Source organism: Hetaerina americana, unplaced genomic scaffold (genome assembly GCF_022747635.1).
Source record: "Hetaerina americana unplaced genomic scaffold, ioHetAmer1.1.p SCAF_10, whole genome shotgun sequence".
Lineage (NCBI taxonomy): Eukaryota > Metazoa > Arthropoda > Insecta > Odonata > Calopterygidae > Hetaerina > Hetaerina americana.
In genome coordinates this window covers 19,718,057-19,736,763 of record NW_027286070.1, presented here as the reverse complement: position 1 = coordinate 19,736,763, position 18,707 = coordinate 19,718,057, and the positions used below count along the sequence as shown (strand labels likewise).

Sequence of the window (18,707 nt, the reverse complement as noted above, 5' to 3'; positions counted from 1 at the left end):
TACGGCGTATGCCCCATGAGGGGGGCTCTCTCCGTGCTCCCGTTTCCACGGGGTTGTTGCTGTTTGCTGCGTAGTTTCTTGGGAGGCTTGCGGATGGATGCCCTCGGCCCTCTCTTACCTTACGTCCTCGTCCCTAGCCTTTGCTCCCGCCCCTCCATTCACTCTGTCCGTCGGACCCTGCGTGCCTTTTGGGCAAGGGTGCTCTTTGAAAGCAAAGATGGGAGGAGGGGGCGAGGTTAAATAGGCACAGTCCTCGGAGGGAGCGGCACTTGCGTAATCTGCCGAGTTTCCTATTACTCGCGGCGTCACACTTTTCTTTCATGGGAAAAAACTGGGAGGCTTTAGAGGGGTTGCTGGTTAGAGCTAGGGGTTCTTTCACCCGGGGGGAGGATTTCAGTCGACAAACACTGGTATCTAAACTCAGTCACTTGGATGTACGTAGTTTTTCTCCTATGCATTGGCTTTTTTAGTCAGCCAATTTAGACCGTATTTAGTTTTTAAAATTTTGCAAAGTCTCAGAATCAGTTACTTTTACTTTTTTATCGGTGGTATTTGTTTCCTATGTTATGATGGAATTCGCATTTTCGTTGGAAAAAAGCTTTGTGTTGAATATCTAGCGTAGACTTACACATTTGTACACACTTGCATTTATATTTCCGTAGCAGACTGGTGTATTATCAAGTGATGAACTTTGTAGGCAGATTTAAGCGTAATATGCAAATAGTTTTTTCAATAGACCTTATGACCTATAATTTTCTCTGTCGTATTGATTGATTTCATTAAAAAGTGATTGCTAATGTAGTATGTGACCTGATGAATCTCGCCAGCGTGGATGATATATTTTCCTTTATTCATTATCATTCCGTCTTAGCATCCTCAAATGTAACTATTTGTAACCATATCTGCGAATATTTTTGCTCTGCAACATTATTTCAAGCGTTTCCTCACTTGCAAAGTAAAATCATCCTCTGTTCTTTGCGGACACTCGTCCTATCTCAGTATTTATATTCCGCTGGTGTAATGGAGCGGTAGTTTTTTTTATCCTTTGGAGGATCCATAGATTTTTATCTGTGCTTGCTGCTAAGGGTGGCTTGGGCTAAGGTTTAGAAGTTTGAGAAATAACATAGAGAAATATTTTCATATAGCCGTGAAAAATGTAATAGTTATTGTAATGTCTGTAATTTATCACGGCCAGTATAGAACATTTCCCCCGTCTGTTTATTATTTTTTACCAACCGCGTGACCATACCTATTTCGAAGCTCGTTCGTTGTGCTATCTTCCCTAAAGCCTCTCTCCACCCAGACGTCAGCCACAAGCACCCCGTTCGAACCCCCGCCGACTTAACCTTAACCTAGCGCGAATGAGTATTCCATACGTACACCGGGAGTCCCTCGTTTTTACCTTGAACCACCCCCGTTTCACTCTCTCACTTGCCTTTTGGAAAGTCCGTACCCGCTCCCCCTCCTCCGGGTTGCCGCGTCCGTCCCATTATCCCTCCTTTCCTATCCTTCCAGACCACCGTCCAACCTCCTCTAGGTCCCCCATCCCCCGACTCTCACGCACAAAATGCCATCCGCGCCCTGCCCTTCCTACCCTCACACCCCTCGTCCATTCGTCTCTCCATGCATGGCTGGTAGAGCACGGCAGGGTTTATTTCCGGTGCCCCGACGTCGAATTTTCTTCCACGTTCGAACCCCATCACTCGTTTTTTCCCTTGCCTCTCCCTTATGTTATCTTCTTCCCCGCCGTCGCCTTGGCTTGGTGGAATCATGGAAGTCTCGACAGATTGCCAGCCTGAGGCCGATAGGGGGAACTTCCTGTTACCCTTATCGTTCCCTCTATAGTTGGCGTTTATCTTTTATCCTCGGGATGTAATAATAATATCACCGTATAATGAGTTTCAGTTTGCGGTACTTTCTGCTATTTGACAAAACTAATATTCGTTCAGTCACCGTAATGGTTTTCTCCCAGTGGCCATCATACAAAAATGGAATATTTTGTGAAGCACATGTCAGTTTTATGAGAGATATTATAAGCGAGTTAATTTAAAAATGAACTGTATCGCTGCTAACTCACTCAGCAAATTTCGTTCTCAGGTTTCAGCGCCATATTGAAGCGGGAAGTTAACTGCTCTGGTGTCGGTTTTCACAAAACCCAAATGTTTTGATAGTTCTTAACTGTACTCTAAATGAATAAGATTTCAGTGATACTGCGACAGAAGTTTTGTCAAAATTTCTTTTGTTATGAATTATTATTTTATTTTGGATATCAATGAGTGAAAAACTTTGTTTCGTGTTTTATTTGCAGTCCGAGTACACTCCACCTCGAATGTATTTGACGGAGCATGACCCAAGACATGGCCATGTTCATGAAGTAGCATCTATATTTTCCCACCTTCGCTTTTAATTGTGACTCCGATAGAGTGATAATTCTTTCTCTCTTCTATTTAGCAAGATGCGTCTTTTATCACCAGTCTTCCACCTTCGTGGTGCGATAAAGAATTCACCCCCACCTTTCTCATCACATGTTACTCTAGGTGGGCGCGGGACAGCTGTCGAGCGAGTGAAGGGTAGATAACGCCCACATGGGGGTTGGTTGTTTCTGGGCCCCCCCTTCATTCCCTGCCATGGGGAGGGGGGTTCTCTCCTATTTGCACTGTCCCTCTTCCATCTCCCGAGAGCGGACCCCCCTCGGAGTGTGGTCTCCCCCATGTGCAGGCCGTGCCGATTTGGATCCGACGCGTACTCCTTTCCCCCCTCGACTCCCATCGTCAACCCTCCCTCCTCTCCAGCTCTTCCATTTCGTCCATATTCCACCCACTCTTCCTATATGGTCTCTCTTTGGCCATATGCTCTATGAACCCCACGTCCTCCTATGCTTGCTCGGTCCTATGCTTGCTTTTTCCTGCGCATTGTACCTACCAACCCGGGTCGTTCTATACCCCCGCCTGCAACTGGTTTGGTTCAAATCTTTCCCTGCTTGGGACTGAGAGTAATTAAATGGTTGGCATGATGAATGCAGTGTGATAACACCCTAAATGTACCCAAAGTGAGAAGAATATTTGTTATTATATTATTACTGTTTTATTCTTTGGTAAATCGCGCGATTTTCATTCGTGATTGAGTTCCACGGTCACCAGTTAGTTATATGGCTCATGGTGGGGCGTTTCGAGCGGACATTTTATTTAGATGCTTGGTGTGTTCAGGTAAAGGTAAACTTGTGGTGGTCTGTTGTTTAAGTAGCTGTAGTTCATTTTTATTCCCCCCTATTTACATACACGAGAACTTTTGTTGTGGGTGAAATGAACACTTCTTTACTACTAAGTTTTCCGATTACATGTGTGTATGTATGTATGTGTGCACCTCTATGTTCATATTTTCAAGGATTTTATTGTCATTGTTTTTCCCTTTTACTAATCCTTCAAACTCCCTTCCTCTCCCTTATCCCTTCCAGCTGGTGCCAAACTACACCTTTTTGGTGAATTGAGGGGTGTAAGTGTTGAAATAGCTCTTCGGTCAACCATTCTTCGTTATGTCTATTACAAAGGGCATCGAGTATGGCCTTTCTATAGGTGACCCGGTAGTTATATCAACTAGTGTAACTAGGTAGAGTACTTTATATTCTCGGCTGCTGGAACCTGCTTGTATTAATCCTTGAGGCAGCATGACCGCTGACCAAACACGGTGATCGGGTTCTACCCCCTCCCCAGGACTTGGACAGCATATCTGATTTCGGTTTTCCTTGAGGAATTATTATACAATAATGATAATTGGGCCGCTGAAAATTCAGTTCCTTTCCTGCTACACATGATGAATTTCCGTTCTAGCTGAAGGTGTGATGTTACCTTTCTGTTAGCTTTTTTAGTAGTATTGTCTTTTGCGGGCTAGGTCTTATTTGGAATATGCTGCTAGCATATGGGATCCCGATGGAGTTGGGTTGAATTTGATCGCGTTCAGCGTGTGGGAGATAGATTTTAAAACGTTGGTTTGATGCACTGATGCAATCATTAGAGGAGCTAGGTTTGGAATCACTTCTGGAGCTAGGGTTAAATTACAGATTAAATCTATGTTATTAATTGGAAGGATATGTACATAGCAATGATGTTAAAAATGTATTATTAGTCACATTTTATACGGTGGGAGAGATAAGGTAAATAAAATCAAGGGAGATTAAGTGTAGAACAGATATATTTAAGATGCCATTTTTCTCACGAACGATAAGGGATCTGAATAAAATAACCTTTATCTGACCGCGCTTGTAGGGAAAGGTGTTTTGGGCCTGGCATTTACACACCCCCTGCCATAACCTTAGCGGTGGCTTGCAGGTTGCTATATAAAATATATGTTTATGTTTTTTTTATTTCTTTACACTTTCATCTGCTCCCTAAGGCGGAGTGGAGGGGGTTCAATTTTTGCTATGATTGCGTTTCGTGCAAGGGAAGAACGAGTGCTTGAATCTGTCTGTGAAGATGTCTGTTATTTTATCTCGGTAGTCAAATCTACCCAGAAAGGGGCAAGAAAACTCAGGTGTCTTCAACGTTACTAAAAGCCTGCCTTTCTTGCCTGCTGTCTTCAAGAATCTAAAAAAGATACCGACCTTATTCATCCAGCATACCCGTGACGCTTAGTCTCATCTCGTAGTAACAATTAACAAAACCTAGCGGATTTAAAATGCTTATCCAATATGATAACTCCCAATGATCCCAAGTACTTACCGTGTGTTGTGCGGCCTAGCTAAATCGAAGTAACACTTATCTCTTGCTTATAAATTACATTTTCGCCCAGCCCGTGTAATGAAACCTAGCTTCTTTTATACTGACCTTCATTGTACTCATGAATGATATAAGAGCACAGCCCAGAGCAACACCTAAGTTTTTTTACCCATTCCAAAATTCCTATAGAAACGTCGAAGAGAGTATGTGTTTACTCTTTCCCTTCGTTTCTTCTGTTAGTAATACTGGACAAGATGCTGCTTTTCGCATAGTCCAAAACTCTCTTATTATTCTTCCTATTACTTCGTCGCCAAAGCAGTTACTAAGCATAATTTGGCTGGAGTCCCGGGGCGCTGCTTTTTTCGTAGGCTGTGTGTGGTGGAGTGTTATTCATTGGAAAGTTCCTCTGGCCCAAGGGCTTCCAAAAACAGGAAAAGGTGGCTTTGGTGACCGCCGCCGCTACCACCGGCAGAAAGAAACTGCGAAGTTGTCACATTCCTCCTCCGTGGTACCCTCAGACCCCCCCCTTCCCCCGCTTCCTCCGGTACCCTCACTTTCCTTTCTGGTTCTCACACTAGCCCTTTTCGTCATTCTTCTCTTCGACAGTAGCGCTAACTTCTTAGCGCGAAAAGGTGAAGGAAGTTACCTTCTTCCGCATGCTTTCACATAACGACCCAGATAGTTGCTGAAAAGTGACATTTATTGCAGTTTTTATCGATGGATTTTTTATCCTTTGTAAACGTTTTAGCGCCCCCGTTAGAAACCAGACTGCCTGGTGTATTTCATCTTTACAAGATTGAAGTGCCTTCGTAAGGAATATTTTGATATTTTGTTGTGAGAGTTTTTGTTTACATTGTCCATAAGTTCAGTATCTGTTGTTGTGTTATCAGGCAAACGCTTCTGTTTGAATGGTATGTGTTGGTCGGGAGAACGATTTCCTTTCTGGCGGAACTGGACCGAGATAGCCAGCTTCTCGGGTAATGGTCATCCCGGCGAACTAAGCTTCGCTCAGTCGATGCCCGGTTATGCCATTGTAGTTTTACTTAATTAAAGTAGTTTTTCCTCAAAGTTTTAAGTCTTTTTGCTGCGATATGGGCTTGTAACAGCGGTAGTAGCCTTGAATAATTCTTCTCGTAAAATCCGAGGACGGAGTCCGTGTAGTTTTGGTGCCTCCTACTTCCTAAACAAATATAGCAGGTCACGTGCGCGATTGGATTGGCGCCGTCAGTTGTGTACTCAAATATTATCTAATACATTTGTTACTTTCATTTTGTGATGAAAATGTTGTTCGTAATAAATATATAAATGCATGTGCGTGTGTGTATGTACATGTATATATATGTATATATTTATGTATGTATACATAGATAGATAGATAGAGGTCTTTATTTGGGCGAAATTGAGACCAAATGACAGACACATATTCATAATACATACACATATTCACACACACAAACTAACGCATACTCATGTAAATTAAAACAATAGTTCGTTTTTGTTTCCGTTATTGTCTCCATTTAGCGCGCTTTAAACTTTTCAGGAAATTTATTATTTAGTAAAATTATCACGTGTGAAATGTATTGGATAGCCTCCGTTTAAGTGCATTAATGAGCGTAAAAGTGGTATACGATGATAGTTGTAACATTATCTCTATTTTATTATATTTATGAATACTAGTGTTGCCTTGAATGAGTTTGTAAAATTGATGTAATTGTTTGAACTGCAACGGAAACGGACAGTGTGTTTTTTCATGGTAATACATAGCGTATCCTCTCCTGAAATGCAGATATAGGCCACATTGTCAGTCATAAGGTTAATCGTATCTCAACGTTATTATGATGACTGTGTTTCTCAAATTGTTTGTTTGATGAAGTGAAATAGAGTAATCACGGTATCTGTTCCTAGTCACACGATTTTTGATTTTCCCCCAGTGTCAATTTAAAAAAAAATTAAATCTTTCTTTGAAGCCTTTCGAAATCTCACTTAATCAAGTGAACGGCATGGAAAGGCATTATCTAATTCAAATACCTATTATCTGAATTCAGATTTTTCCCGCATAGCATTATAGAGCAGAGAAGTATTATATTTGATATTTAATGCTAGTTATCTAGTTAGGCTAGTGATGTATGGTTGTGATGAGGCTTTGGATAATTCAAGGGAAAGTAGGGTCTTCTGTCAGTTTGTGTGGTAGTCAGTTCTTTTGTCAATGGTCTTACACTATGTTATAAAGCCAAGGTTGGAGTTGTTGCTTGATGCAGATATATACTTGTATAATTGATACGTTTACATTCATATCCTGCGAGTGTTATGATTTTGTTGGGTCATATCTTTTATTGATATAGTACTATGATATTATAATCTTCCTGATTTAATATTTGTGCATTTATTATCTTTTCCAGTTCTCGCTCAGGTTATGACAGTTCCAGTGATGAGTTTTCAGATGAATCTTCTAGTGCACAATGTGATATAGGCCTGTCTGCAACAAATTGGGGTTCTGTAGAGAGGCACAATTCTGCAGGTTCTATTAATCCATCTGGGAAGAAAACTATAAACAAAGGAAGATGGACAAAGGAAGAGGTAAGGTTTGGTTATATTTTCAATAGATATTATAAATATTATTTTAGCTTTCTTATCCCTCCCATTCCTGTTGTTTTGGTTTACACTTAAATTAGGTGAGAAACAAAAGTTTAAAGAGTAGATTTTTAGAAAATTAATTGTTTGCCTGGCCTTTTTATGAATATAAGCTCATGTTTAAGGTTAACTTTAAGATGCTTCCTGAAAAAAAATTATTCATCACAGTCTACTTTTCTGTGAAGCACTTTTATTCATCCTCAATAGTGTTTGCTCTCCTCTCATTAATTCCTCAGCTATTCATACTGTCTATCCCTCTTTCATATTGTCTTGCTGTCAATTTCTTTCATGCTGTCATAGTTCTTTTGTTTTCTTCCTCTCACTCCTCACTTATTTCTTCAGTTATAAATCTTGAATTTCGTATTATCTCTCAATGTCTTATCTTTTAACTTTTTACAATTTTATTTATCATCGTTGTTCAGCATGTTTTCTATTCTTCTCTCTGTACTGCACCTCAAAAACTTTCCAATCTTAGCTATCTTCATTCTTCAAAGACCCAATTTTTGGTATGAAGCTCTTGTGTTAAAGTTATTTACCAGTTGAATCTTCAAATGGGATATTTGTGTGTAATGATGAGGATTTGGGGTAACCTTTTAAAACCTCAAGTGTCATTCAGCAAATACTTAATTTCATTCTTTTTTTAAGGATGTAAAACTAAAACTTTTGGCAGAGGCTCACTTCGAACACTGGGAGTCAGTTGCACAGCATTTTCCAGACCGTTCAGATATACAGTGCCAGCAACGATGGACTAAAGTAGTAAATCCTGAATTAGTCAAAGGTCCATGGACAAAAGAGGTATCTATTCAATTTTATCTTCCTTTTTAAATACAGCAAAGTTGGAAACACCAACATATTTGTTCAGATTCATAGACTGCAGTTGTTAATTTACATGACTAATGTCATAGCTACAGCATTTCCTCTCATTTTTTAATAGTTCATGACGAGTGTTGTTTATGTAATGATCTCTTATGATCTTTTATGTAATGATACGTATATGGATTATACTCATATACTCATGGATGTTTTAGTATAATGTATGATTGAAAATTATTTTACCTACATTTTTATTTGCTTTCCTTTTTGCAGGAAGATGAAATGGTTGTTGAACTTGTGGGTAAGCTTGGGCCAAAAAAGTGGACGTTAATCGCACGACACTTGAAAGGTAGAATAGGAAAGCAGTGTCGGGAAAGGTGGCACAATCACCTCAATCCAGAAATCAAGAAAACTGCTTGGACCGAGGAAGAAGATAGAATTATTTATGAAGCTCATTGCCAGTGGGGGAATCAGTGGGCCAAGATAGCTAAACTACTGCCTGGGAGGTTAGTTGATGTCTTATATCTCATCGTATGTATTGTTTCTGCTTTTGAGTATACTTTCAATTTGTATAATTAGTTTTAGATACCTGGGTTGTGCTGTTAATTGATTGATTGTATGATGTAATGCTGAATGGTTAATAACAATTTCCTGATATCGTAGGACAGACAATGCCATCAAAAATCACTGGAATTCAACTATGAGGAGGAAGTTTGAAGTTGATGAAAATGAATCAAGTGACGCAGCTCGTAGACGAGGGAGAAGGGCATCAAGAAGGGTAACTCCTGTGATTACCAGCTCATCACTTCCTGCAGAGTCATCCTCTCCTGCATGTGATGGTGAAGATTCACGTGGAACCAATAATACAGATACCCCAGATACACCAGGGCTGATGGGCTACCCAGGAATCAAGGAGAATCAGAATTATGATGTAATAATCAGTTGCATGAGTTGCCTTAATTAAGCATTGAACTTTGGTTTGTATTTACACGTGTATCAACATATTTCTTTTTCTTAGAAGGATTCATGGTCTTCACCGGAATATTTTGAAGCACCTGGCAGTGTTGGGAGTGTCTCTGGCAGTAGCAGTGTTGGTTACCAAATCACTGGTTCAACATCAGTTGCTCTATTACAGCCTGGTCAGGTTAATGTTGCAGGGAGAACTGTTCTTGCCCAAACAACAAACCTGGGTGGTTCTCAAAAGTCTGAGCTGGGGCTTTTGACTCCAGTAGTAATTAAACCAGCTAGTGCACCTCTTCCTGCACCTTCTTTTATGCCCACAACGCCTCCAGGCTCCGCTGTGCCTCAGACTTTGTCAAACATAACTAATGTTGTGAATGCATCCACTGTGGGACCAAAGGGCCGCTTAAAGGTGACTGATGCAGAGACGTTGAGGACATCGAATGAAACTCACCTCATGAATGATGAAGGTCAAAACACCCAGTCTCCTAACTCCAACTTCTTCTCACCAATGAAGTAAGTCCTTGATCTCTATGAGGCCAATCAATAGGTGGGACTTCATGAAAATATTTTTTTCGATGCATTATAATAATCTCATGCTCTTCTCTAAAATACTACTCTGATTGTAGTTTTTTTAAAAGTAAAAATGGATTTGTGTGACATCACTAACATCCATCTAAACAGGAAATATATGCCAAAATTTAACCGCTCATGTGGGTTTTCATTACTTAGTCTCAGTGTACTTCTTTAACTTAAGAGATTTTTCATTCTCAAGAGAAAATAAAGCAGAGATGTATAAGGGATACTGAAGAAGATTGTGCAGAAGAAAGTGCGAGTATGTTAAGTCTGAAGTGATATAATTTGATTACTTGGTTGGTAATTTCATAGTGATTAGCTTAATACAAAATCTTTTTCTGAGATATTAAGCATTAATGTGTTTAATATCTCAGGAAAAGCCTGTGTACAATTTCATCTTTTGGGTGATTTTTCCAATTCTAAAATTACCAATATATTACATGTTATATTCCTCATAATTTCAACTTTCATTTTCAAATATCTTGACTCGTAAAAATGAAAACAAATGATGAAGTGATAGGTATGGTGGGGCGGAAGAGGGGATTCTTGGGAGAAATCACAAGGAGATGGGAAAAATGGATGCAAAGCATATTGATTGGCAATGAGATGTTGAAGACTGATGGAGGGTAGAATGTTGGAAAATGAAGAAGGGGCAGGTATAAGATAGGGATGCTGGATGGAACTAAGGGAGGAAGGAAGTACACGGAGATGAATAGAGGCTTTTTGTAGAGTAGGATGTTGGGTTGTGTTTTGTTAGGAGATACAAGAGAATTATTTAGTTGTTGTGTCCATCCTAAACCTTCCTTAACCGATAGATTACCTATAATAATATTTTGAAATATTACTGACTTGACTCTATAAGTTGCAAGAAATGTCTATGCTTTCTAAAGCATTCTGTGAAATTTATCGCAGTTCAAAACTCTAATGTGACTGGAAAAATTGCCACTGTTTCTGTGTATCTGTAAACATTACCAAATTTTCTCATTATTATATTTTTGTGGTACTATGTTATCTTTAAGTTTTTAAAATCTTCTTTCAGAATTCTGTGTTTATAAAAAGCTTTTTTGTATGCTAGGGGATGTATTGGAATCAATCTGACTTCCAAGTTGAATGTCTAAGAACTTTTTTAGTTCATATAGTGAGAATTATCTATCTCTGCAATGAAACTGATGTATCAGTGCTTTAGCAGGTTATTTAGATGTTGCAGGTTATATTAATAACCAATTGTGAGGAAAAATATTATACTTAATGCCCTCATTGTTTCTACATGTACATATGGTATTAATTGGTCTCTGTCCTAAATTAAACCATTAGTTTGAGTTAAATAAGTACTGATTGGCCTTGATAATTCCTTTTCAATTTATGTCTAATTAAAGCCAAGGTGTTGAGCTGATATATTCCATCTAGGTATTTTCTATTCATAAAATGCTTATGGATGTTTAAGCATATAATATTAAAATCATTGATTCCTTTCAGGTATCTTGACATAGATGTGCTGACACGTTCAAGTCCATTCAAAATTCAGTCTACATCGGAGGAAAGTTTTAATGGACTTGGAGTTCTTGACCTGGTGCCTGGAGTCTATTCTTCTCCTGATAAAAGTCATTGTGCTGAGGCTCTTTTGACATCACATGTCTCATCGCCTGGTCTGTCCACTCCCCCTCCCAGGCCTTGTGTCTCAGGCTCCTCCACAGAGGTGTCCCAGCCTTCTAGGAAAAGACCGTATGCTGGTGAGCAATAGTCTTCAATAGGTTTTTGTGGGGTGTTGCATGTTTTAGAATTGAGTTTTGAAACTTGATCTTCCTTCTTTTACCAGCAATTTCATACAGCATTCATGGTGTCAGCAGTGGTAATCAAGGGGATGGAGTTGAAGTTCCCGATCCGGTCATGATAGCTAACAGTATTGCATCATCTAATGCTAACGAAAGTCGTGCCGGGAGAACAAGTTGTGCTGTTACCCCACCTATTCTCAGGCGTGGCCCATCAAGGAGACGGAGGTGCACTGGAAGTTTATCCAAAGACCCAGTTGAGAATGGAAGTTTGGTCAGCTCATTGAATCCGCCACCCCAGGAAATACAGAAAGTAAGTGATAATATCAGAAAATCATGTATTACAAATGATATGACCATATATGATCATGATATGACGTCTATTCTTTTGTTAACTTAAGACTGCCTACATGAGTTTTATAAATGTGTAGAATGTCTGTGATAAATTTCCGAATCTCTTATAAATACATTCAACCAATTGTTACAACTAATTTTTTATGGGAATGTTCGATGCATTGTGAATATAACTTTTTATGGCTGATATGGCGTTTATATTAAAATGATCGGTATGCTTTTTATATGAAAGATTGAGGTGGAATTCATGTAAGTAAATATCAACTTACTGTTTTTGAATAAAAATGGGTTCTGGAAGAAGGGATGGGAAATATTAGCTGTATATTTTTATGGGACTAAGCTTTTTTGCTGCTCCCGACGAAGGTAAATAACTTTTTTGCTGTGAATAGTTTGGCTTCTCTGAAATCCAGAGAAATAATCATTATTGAATTGAATCATTACTTTCCATTCATGCTACTTGATGAATGCACAAATTGCATTTGATGAAAAACCACAATTTTCAATGTGCACTTTCATAAACTGCGAATAATTTATAATGTAGTCATTTTTTCAATACTTTTTTATATGTGTATTATTGGAAGAATTGAAATCCTTACAAGCAATTTTAGAGTAATCCCTTGCCGAAGCTGTAATGAAGGTGGAAATAATTTCATTTCACTTATCTCACTAGTGGTCTAACTATACTGCTGTTCAACTAAAAGCCTGCATTCTAACAGTTATTACCATGCATGTCTTACACCTTAAACACTTGTGTTCAGATTTTTTACTAATTCATCATTTCATCTGTGTTTTATTTTCAGATATCCCTGCCTGTTAAGCTGCCTCCCATCACTTCTCTGTCTCCAGTCCCCCACAGTACCCAGTTCTTACAACTTCCCACAACTCCGATAAAATCAGAGACTTCAACCCCTATCAAACCTCTGCCTTTCAGCCCCTCCCAGTTTCTTAACAGTCCCAACCTCTCATTTGAGGCTGGTGTGTCATCCACGCCATTGCACAGGCTGGGAAGCAGTCGGAAACGGGCTCTCCACTCCGACAGCCCGCTAAGTACGCCACGCGTAAGCCGCCCATCACCTCCATCCTCACCCCACATTCAACCCAGTGAACTTGTGCTTCAGGGCACAGTAAAAATAGAACAAGAGAATGCTTGCACACCAAAGATACATCGATCACTTGTTGAGGCAACCCCACGCACACCTACTCCCTTCAAAAATGCCCTTGCTGAAATGGAGAAGAAGAACGGTGGAGTCAGATACACTGTAAGTTTATTTCCATTAAGGCCTTATGCACAATTGTTGGAGTTCCTCATGCTCTGTTTTTACTTAAATTTAGTTCCATTAATGTTTTAAAGTGACTTTAAAATGTACGGTGTCATAACCTTGGCTGTAAATGGATTTCAGAGTAAATTGTCATTACACCCAATGACCTTTGCTAGCAAACTGGTGTAAGCTGACAGTTGTAAATGTATAATAATTTTTATACATTATATGATTTTTGATGCTGACTCATTTTTATGTACATGGCCCATGAGATGACAAATTCTGTGCTGCTTACTTTATTGAAAAACGGTGCACAATTTTTCTGTGATTAGCAATGTTAGCATTGAAAATTTATGGGTGGAGTCATTTGCACAAAATTTTGGTTTTAGTATGCTCAAGTGAGAGTGATACATATACGCAAAAAAATTCGTGGAGGCATTTTCTTGACTGGGTTACATTTGGGCAAACGTCAGTTTTTTCTTTTGTTCCAAAACTAAAATGAAAAAAAACAATGAAAATGACTTTCAATTACATGGAGTGGGTCTTTAAAGAAGAACTTTTTTATGTTGATATCTATCTGCCTATAGATGTGACACAAGTGCTGGCTTGATGGCAGATATACTGTGCAGCATTTTTTGACAGTAGTATTCAGTGTAAACTATATTTGTTCATCTGTTCTCTCTCACATGTGTTGCAAATGGTAATGCTCAAATATTTATATGTTAATGCCTTTACGCCTTTGATACTACAGAAATAGACTCATAGCATTCATTTTACAGCTATGTAAATTTATTTTTTTTCTGGAATACTATTCTGTATCCATTAGTCATCATGTTTTCTAGGTAACTGATGGTGAAACACTTGAGTTAATTATCCTAAAATATCCTCCTTCACCCTGAATCTATGACATACATTTAAATGAGAAGCAGCCAGGTTCAGTTTTCAATATTTGTGTTGGGTTTTGGCGTAGGTGCCTCTAACTATGGTAAATTGGATACCTTGATTTGCGTTTTGAAAGAGTGTGGTAGAAGACTGATATATGTCTTCTGAGCAATCAAATTTTCAATTATTTACTATTGCCATTGTAATTTTAAATGAGCATTAAGTCGGGGAATTAAACCCATTAGTGTCTGTTTCTTGATATAGTTTTATGGATATTGCAATTTTCCAATATCTAGGAGTTGATTATATTGGTTATATGTTTGAGAGTGCCCATAATGTCCTAGGTCCTGAAGGAAGCAACTGCTTATGTTGCTTATGCTTTTAAATTTCAGCCACAGACACCGACCAGGCTTGTGGAAGACATAACGGAGATCATCAAAAAAGAACAGCCAGAAATCTCAGACTCCCATTATGAGACTGATACTTCAAGCATATTGTACCCAAATGGAAGTCACAGAGTGAGTAACATTTAAGAGATCACTATTTATATTTCTTGCTTTTATATGCCACTTTTTTGCTGGCATTGCCATTAATTTACATGAATGGCAATGCCAGCAAAGTAGATGGGTTGAAATGTAGTGACTTCTTAGGATTGAAACTGCCCTGGTGCTTTGTTCCTGAATATGAAACAATGCTTTTGTTGTAGTTGAGCCTTGGTAACCCGCATTCCTTATGAGTTGATGTATACTGTTTGGGCTGAATACAATATTTGATGCAAACATTTGTTTATAGTATCATCATTGGTGTATAAAAAATCTTATGTCTTTTTGAATTACATTCCCTTTTTATAAAGCCAGATTTCCAAGATTTTACTTGTTAAATTTCCATCTTCAGTCACCTCTAAACAATATGGTCACATGATGTGTTACTTCATGATTTCTTAGCCTTTTTGCATCTCCTGCACTGTACAGATTTAAAACTTAAATAATTTGTTGGGTGGATAGAGTACTTTCATTCACGTTAATGTATTTAAGTAATTCCTTCTCATGATGAGTGAGATTATTCATTTTCACTTGTTCCATATTAATCTTGATTTTACCAATTACTTATGGCTATAAAAATAATTTTTGAATTGAGATGACATCTTATGAACCAGCTATAAAGGACTTAAGATCATGCATTCCTTTCTGTTCTACAATTTTCAGAATCTCTTTCATTATTTTGCTCTGTAATTTTTTTCCATTTTGCAACATATAAAACATTTTGCCAAAATGTTGTACACACCCTTAAATCATCTTGTCTTGTCTTTTTCATTTCATATCTTTGTTCATGCTTGAAGCTATTCATAAATCTTCAGAGTGCTAAAATTCCATTGTTCTGTGTGACCCTTCGAGTTTTCAACATTCTAGTTAATTTTATTTCAGATTTATCTGTATCTATTTTGGTTGTCTTGAGTTCAGTTGCTGTTGGTATGGGTTGGTCATAATTTGTTATATCTAGGTATTTGAGTGGTGCATTGAGGGCAATTATTCTTGGTAATAGTTATTGGTTAAATGGTAAAGATTGGCCATTGAATAGGGGACAGTGAATAATTTTTTCTTAGAGAGTTGCTGATTGGTTCTGTTTATTCGTGACTTATGAGATAGAGATTCAATGAGAGAGGTTTGGTATGACTAAAATCTTGCCTTGGAAACAACAGCAAAATACAAACTTTCTCTCAATAGCTCATGGCCAGTACTGTAATACTTGTCATTAGCATATAAGCATTTTGCCCATGTGAAGGAATAATTATCATTTACTAGGTTTTTTAATCATGTTAAATTTTCCTTTGTAAAAACTAAAAAAAATTAATATTTTGGTGGGACACATCACTGATTATCATACATTTTTTTCACTCTCCATGCAGACTGGTCTTCAGGACAGTGGCTATGCAACAACTGTGTCAAGACATGGCCATACAATGACATCTCCTAATTCCACTATATCCAACATGTCTCCAAGTGGCAAGGAGAATGCCCTGCCTAACAGTGGCAACTGTACTGCACGAAGCACTGGGGTGCCCAGAGAAGGGAGGCGTGCCCGCAAAGCATTGGCTCAGTCTTGGAGTACTCCGAGCAATGTTTCTCTGCCGGGTGTTACAGACACTTCTTTTTTAGAGACACCGGTAAGTATTTCATGTGCATGTATGCTTATAAAGGACTTCGAATAAATAATTGTGTGCTCCAGTGGAAATCTTAGAATTCCAAATACCTTCGTCATGGTGTTAACCTTCCCTTACCATAAGCACCAATAATTGGTGGAAGGACTTGCATGTTTTGATAACCCATAGGGCTGTTCTGGCAGGAGTATTAATTGGTACTTCCAACTTTTATGGTAAGGATCCACTAGCCTGATAGGTCTGAGAGTATGAACCATAAGAAAAGTAATCCAGGCAGTGTCTGTCCTTCATTAAGGTGGCCTCCAGGGCATCTGACCTCAAGGGGTTGATATTTAAGTGATATTGTTACATTAAAACCATTACTGAGAAAGGTGGCAGGAAACCACCTCAAGTATTTCTCCTATAATTCTATTGCTAGCCCCGGTGACGGTGGGGTAACGTCCTTCTCTACCAGCCCCAAGGTCACGGGTTAGATTCCCACCTAGGTGGTTTTTTCTCTACCTAGGGCTTGGGTGTATGTTATCGCCAAATTGATATATCGATGTTCAAAGCCCAATGTAAAGGTTTAAGTGCTTTTTTGGATGAATGCAAAATAAATAAATTAGGTGTAGGGGGAAGAGAATGGCCATAATTAGTGAAATTAAGGATGGTGAGCTTACCCAATGTTCATGACTTCTTTATAACTTATAATATAGTGAAATATTATGTTATGAGGTTATTTAATAATTTCTTGAAATAGAATAGAAATAAACGACTTACTTCTATGAAACCTTTTTTAAATGTAGTGTCCGTGTATACTAATGCACTAGGCCCTGTGATGTTCCAATGTCTTGATCCCATCTCGAAAAGTAGATATCTTCAGGCCAGCAAAATATCCATCTACTTTGGCTGTTAGTTTTTTAAAATGAAGGAAACTTGAGATCTATGGCCTCGTGACATAACAAATTAAAGCTGTTATTATATTATATTAAAGCTGTTATATAGTAAATTAAAACTTGTTGCCGTAATAAGTTGTTACCACTTGTCCTTCAAAGACAACTAAATTTGTTGTGACGGTTTGTTGGAAAAGATATTCTACTACAGTGACCAACCACAACCTCTCAACCAGAATACCATTCGGTAATAGTTTGCAGGAATGTTTCTTCCTCGCCAGTGACCAACTACTGACACAAACACTCAAATCCAAATGGGATCCTTCACAGGGTTATAAGGACTTCATTAAGGATACCTGGGTTTATGAACACACACATACTATCTGTGACTGTCTATGGGAATAAATTTCACCACAGGGACAACCACAGAGCTGGCACCTTCACGAGCTCTCAGGAAAACATTCACTGACTTTCGAAAAGGTCCTAACTATTGGGTGAATATTACTCAAATTGAGCAACATCAAGAGATAACTACAAAGAGGGAAAGACGAGGGTGTACGTTGGATACGGGTAATTCAACCACAACGTGGCCCTCCTCAGCGAACTGAAGGAAAATAGGCTCTTGCAATAGAAAGTATAAGTGAATCAGGAATGGACAAACTTTCAATGTATACACTAAGCCAAAGAGGAGGGGGGGCGGGAAAGGCAAAATTGGGGGAACCAATGGCAGTAAAAGGGAGGAGAGAAAGAGGGTTGTGGAAGCAGGGGTATTTAAGGGGGATAGGAAAGGCAAAAATTGGAGGAACTAATGAGGGTAAAGGGGGGAAGGAAACATTGTAGGGTGTTTGGGGAAGTGAAAGGAAGTCAGGTGATTTAAGAGGGGAAATTTCAAAAAATGAGGGAGAATTCGAAATACTTGTTTTAAAATAGAGATAAGGGATGAGAAAGGAATAGGTCCATTGTCAGCATTAATAATGTTTGTTTTAAATTTGTGGCTAAAGAGAATTTCATAAGCGTGAAGTAAACAAACAGATGTTTGTTTGATAAGATGAAGATTTTTTTATGAGGTTTCTTGAGTAACTCTCTATCCCCATTTTTCCTGTAAATTTCCATTCCGATGCATTTTTGATCCTGCATCAAGAGTTGTGGCCTCCATTTAGTAGATAATTTTCTCATATCCAATTCCACTGTTAAATTGTCATATGGTCATTCGGAGTTCATTCGTACAGTTTCAACGATTTCTCACGCTTTCTGTCTGCGATCGTCCATAGCCATTTTATCCAGTTTTGCAGTAATTTCTGGGTTAGTGGCACATTTGGGCCAACCACTATGCAGATAATCATCTAAGCTGTCCGGACCAAACTTAAACTTGTTTGACCCCTTGGCAACAGTTGAATATGAAGGAGCAGAGTCCCCCGAGAGTTTTCTGATAGTCAGTATGAATTTCCTTTGCTTTCATACCTTTCTTTACAAAGTCATTCATTCACTGCTCGAATCTTGATTTTTCTATCTTCACAAATCACTTGACTGGAAAAACTAAAGAGAGGCATCTGCCCCGTAGATCTCCTCCCAGAGCACTGACGCATTATGTGTTTACTCATAAAGGATTACCTATTTCTACGTGGGAAACTCATTGAGCTAGGTCTGACATCTGGTGGTAATTCTGAGAACCTTTCAAACTACCCTCGTACATGCCTGATTTCACATTGAGACCTAGCTAC

At 38.7% G+C, this 18,707-nt stretch overlaps 1 protein-coding gene across 1 annotated transcript in view; it reads left to right on the top strand.

Moving 5' to 3' along the window:
* LOC139698311 (myb-related protein A-like) overlaps window positions 1-18,707 on the top strand; it is a 51,495-nt gene that overhangs the window by 22,845 nt on the left and 9,943 nt on the right. Inside the window, exons 2-11 of the mRNA XM_071597203.1 lie at window positions 7,112-7,289; window positions 7,989-8,138; window positions 8,430-8,662; window positions 8,820-9,087; window positions 9,175-9,632; window positions 11,169-11,422; window positions 11,509-11,774; window positions 12,616-13,074; window positions 14,349-14,474; window positions 15,863-16,120. Coding sequence (XP_071453304.1) covers window positions 7,112-7,289; window positions 7,989-8,138; window positions 8,430-8,662; window positions 8,820-9,087; window positions 9,175-9,632; window positions 11,169-11,422; window positions 11,509-11,774; window positions 12,616-13,074; window positions 14,349-14,474; window positions 15,863-16,120 — 2,650 coding nt within the window. The remainder of the gene's footprint in view (window positions 1-7,111; window positions 7,290-7,988; window positions 8,139-8,429; window positions 8,663-8,819; window positions 9,088-9,174; window positions 9,633-11,168; window positions 11,423-11,508; window positions 11,775-12,615; window positions 13,075-14,348; window positions 14,475-15,862; window positions 16,121-18,707) is intronic.